Below are 3,173 nucleotides of genomic sequence, written 5' to 3' on the forward strand. Positions count from 1 at the left end.
TGTCGAGTTGGTCTGATGAAAGAAGGCAGAGAGCTCACTTAGCGCTCTGTAACGGTGTGAGATGGAGTTCTTCACTGCCTTGGGCAGTTCGGCGTAGCTGGAGGGGAAAGAAATCACAAATCTCAGCACCAGAGATGCTACAGCAGGGGTCGTCATTGTCCTGTCCTGTTCCATCCCTCCCTGTCACCCCTTCTGCTCACCACAGGTCACCCTGCCTGGCTGCAGCCTGTAGTGTCAGGCTGGCAAAGCAAACAATCCCTGTCTGGATGCCATGCTCAGATCCAGGAGGGCATTTTCCCCCTGCCACCCTTCTTCAGAAGCAGGTTCCTCCTGACACACAGCCTTGACCCTGGCTTTGTTTGAATAAAGAGTTGTAGGTGAAACACCACTCACGTCTGGTTGTAGCCATCCGGTTGAAAGCAGGGATCCCAGCCAAAATCTCGAGGGCCTCTGGGCTCCACTATTAGCCCCTGCCACAAAAATGTAAAGAAGACCCATGAGCCATGGTTTTGCAGCTTTGCAGTCATACTTCCAACACAGACTGAAGCCACCACAGGCTTGCTGCATTGGTGCTGTCTACTTCCCAGGATGCGAGCAAAATTAGCAGCTCCAAACTAAGCATTCCATCACGCTGCCCTGTGTTGACAGCACCTTTATGCCCAGTTAACAGAACTAACATCTGCACTCAAATACAACCCTGCCAGAGGGAGACAAGGGGGCTGAAGAGACCATGGTAAGATGCAGAGTTTGGTGCAGACAGCTGTGCAAAAGGGCTGCAGCATTCCACACCCACCACCTGCCCTCTCCCTCAGCCTGTTCCCAACACGGAGGAGCTCTGAGGGTGTTCAGTGACACAGGGGACACTAAAATTGTCCTCAACAGAGTCAATGCTGCCAGAGTATTTGCAGCCCACCTCCCTCAGCACATTGCCTCCCCCAGGCACACCACCTACATGAGTCTGGCCTTTGAACAGCTTCACTGGCTCCTCTGGGTTTCCAGTGCTGAATGCAAAGGTGCAGAGAGCGTAGGCAGATTTGTCTTCAAACCCAGCCAGCAGCTTGTACAGGCCTGAGCAACACAGAAAGGATCCTGGTGTTACTGCCTCTCCCTTGGAGTGCAAAACACCCACCTAGAGACGGACTGAGGAAGCATTCTACATTCACAAGAAAGAGGAAAAACTACGGGAGGTGACAAACCTCAGGCACAGCTCTTGGCTGGGTCCCTCCTATGACTGAAGCCAGGGCCTCAGATCTAACACAGAGTGAGCAGAGCCCCACTATTAATTTGAGTGGAAGCAGATGAGCGCACAGCAGCAGAGAGGACTAAAGCCCACTCTGAACCAGTGTGATTAAGACTTGTGCTCGTGACACCAGCATGGGATTTGCAGCCACACTCTTAACTGCAGGATCAAGGGCAGTCACCACATGCCAGGGGTGGTGAGCACTAGTGGAGAGGGGCCTTCACAGGAAGTTCTCACACACCCTGCCACCATCCTGTGGAGGCAGGAGTCTGGGAATCCAGGGATGACACCAAAGCCACTGGGAGGAAAAGGGACCAAGTTACATGCAGAGCAGTAGCATGGGAGGCACTACCTTCTGGTTGGAGTTTTTCCAGGAACCATTTTCTGAAGGGGAAGAAGAGAAAAGATTCATTTCTGCTGCTATTTTTCAGCAATACAGGCTGAGAAATACAGACATTGTTGCATACATTTTCAAAGCCCTCTGAATCCCTCTTAAAGGTGCTGTCAAATCACCACCTTCTGGACTATTCACAAGTGATGACAGACTCAGCTCTTAAACTGAATAGGACACAGTGAAAACAGCAGGGGGGTATTTAACTTACTGCAGTACTGGGGTCTATGTAAATAACTTGGTTCTCACTTGTAAGCAATGACATGCGAAAATACATTTCTCAAAAGGATTTATTCACATCTTACACCCAGTTCTAGTGCCAACTTCATAATATAAAGTTTTTCTGTCTCTGTTTAGCTCAGCAGAGGTAGTTTGGAAGAATTAATCATGCTAGAAGTTAATTCCGGAAGCTAAGGCAGTATTTTATTAGTGGGGTTACACTGTAATCTAGTAATCTCGTAATCTGCTGGATTAAAGCAGTCCCTATGAGAACCTATAGGCCTCTCATCCCAAAGTCCTGCTGAAGTATGTGGTGCCTTAACTACACAGAGCCCTGCTGTGACACCACATTCCCAAGCTGGCTGCAAGAGCAGGCACTGTAGATGAGAAGCCGGAGCCAATGGTTCAGGTCTGTCTCTCTTGTCCTGCACCATGACTTGCAGCAGGGCTCAAGGAGTTAAGTCCAGCCCCTGGGGTGCTGGATGAAGCTGAGGACACAGATAAGTAATCCCCTCCCTGACCCTACTGGTCCTGGCACATGGAGAATCCCCTGTGAAGCATACCCTGCCAGCCTGCACTCTTAACTCTAGAGCACAAAAAGGTGAAGCAAGGTCCCTCCTACTTACATGTAGGGTCCTGGAAGCCCCCCCAGGGCATTGAAACACAAGCAGGTATCCTCTACTATAACAGGTCCCTGAACCTATAGCGAAAGCCCAAGAATGAAAAAATTAGACCTAGAAGGCGGCACTGCCTCAAACCCCATTTTTTTGCTCTAGCCTATTCTCACATGTCCCTAATAACAGCAATACCACAAAAAATCAGCAGTTGCTAGAGCTGTTTACCTCAAAGGCAATACACACCAGATGGACAGAATCAAACTCATGCTCTCCTGAGGCAGGCCAGAGTGGCTAAAGAACAGTAGGAAAGATCTCACATGTAAAAGAGAGCAGACCTGAACACCGTCTGTCCTCCCGGGTGCCAGGAATTGTGGGACAAGGAAAAGGAAAGCCTGTATCCTGGAGGAATGCCTGCATTTTCCTTGAGTCCCAATGCTCACTTAGTTCTTTCAAGACACCCATCACAGAGACAGCTCTGAAAGGTGATCCATCGGAAGCTCCAGCTAACAGAAAACTCTTGTGTCCTGCTTCTGCTAGAGCTGGGCCGAAGTAACTGTCATTTCCTCCTGCTGCTCGAGGAACACATGAGGCCAAAGGAGCAACAGCAGGACTGCCAGAACAGTCACCGACAAGAATTTACCATCATCTGAAGGCCAGAAACAGCCAGGTGATGGGAAGCGCTGCGAGGCCAGGCCAGGCCCGGATG

General features: G+C 50.0%; 1 protein-coding gene across 1 annotated transcript; it reads right to left on the reverse strand.

The window, feature by feature from the left end:
* ITPA (inosine triphosphatase (nucleoside triphosphate pyrophosphatase)) lies at positions 1–2,550 on the reverse strand (the record flags this gene model as incomplete). The annotated part of the gene is made up of 5 exons (XM_010017472.1): positions 1–97; positions 394–470; positions 953–1,068; positions 1,593–1,624; positions 2,477–2,550. Coding segments are annotated over 5 exons (396 nt in total), but the record flags the coding sequence as incomplete, so codon positions are not given.
* Positions 2,551–3,173: the final 623 nt, after the last annotated feature.

This window comes from Nestor notabilis, unplaced genomic scaffold, assembly GCF_000696875.1.
Source record: "Nestor notabilis isolate BGI_N333 unplaced genomic scaffold, ASM69687v1 scaffold31180, whole genome shotgun sequence".
Taxonomy (NCBI): domain Eukaryota; kingdom Metazoa; phylum Chordata; class Aves; order Psittaciformes; family Psittacidae; genus Nestor; species Nestor notabilis.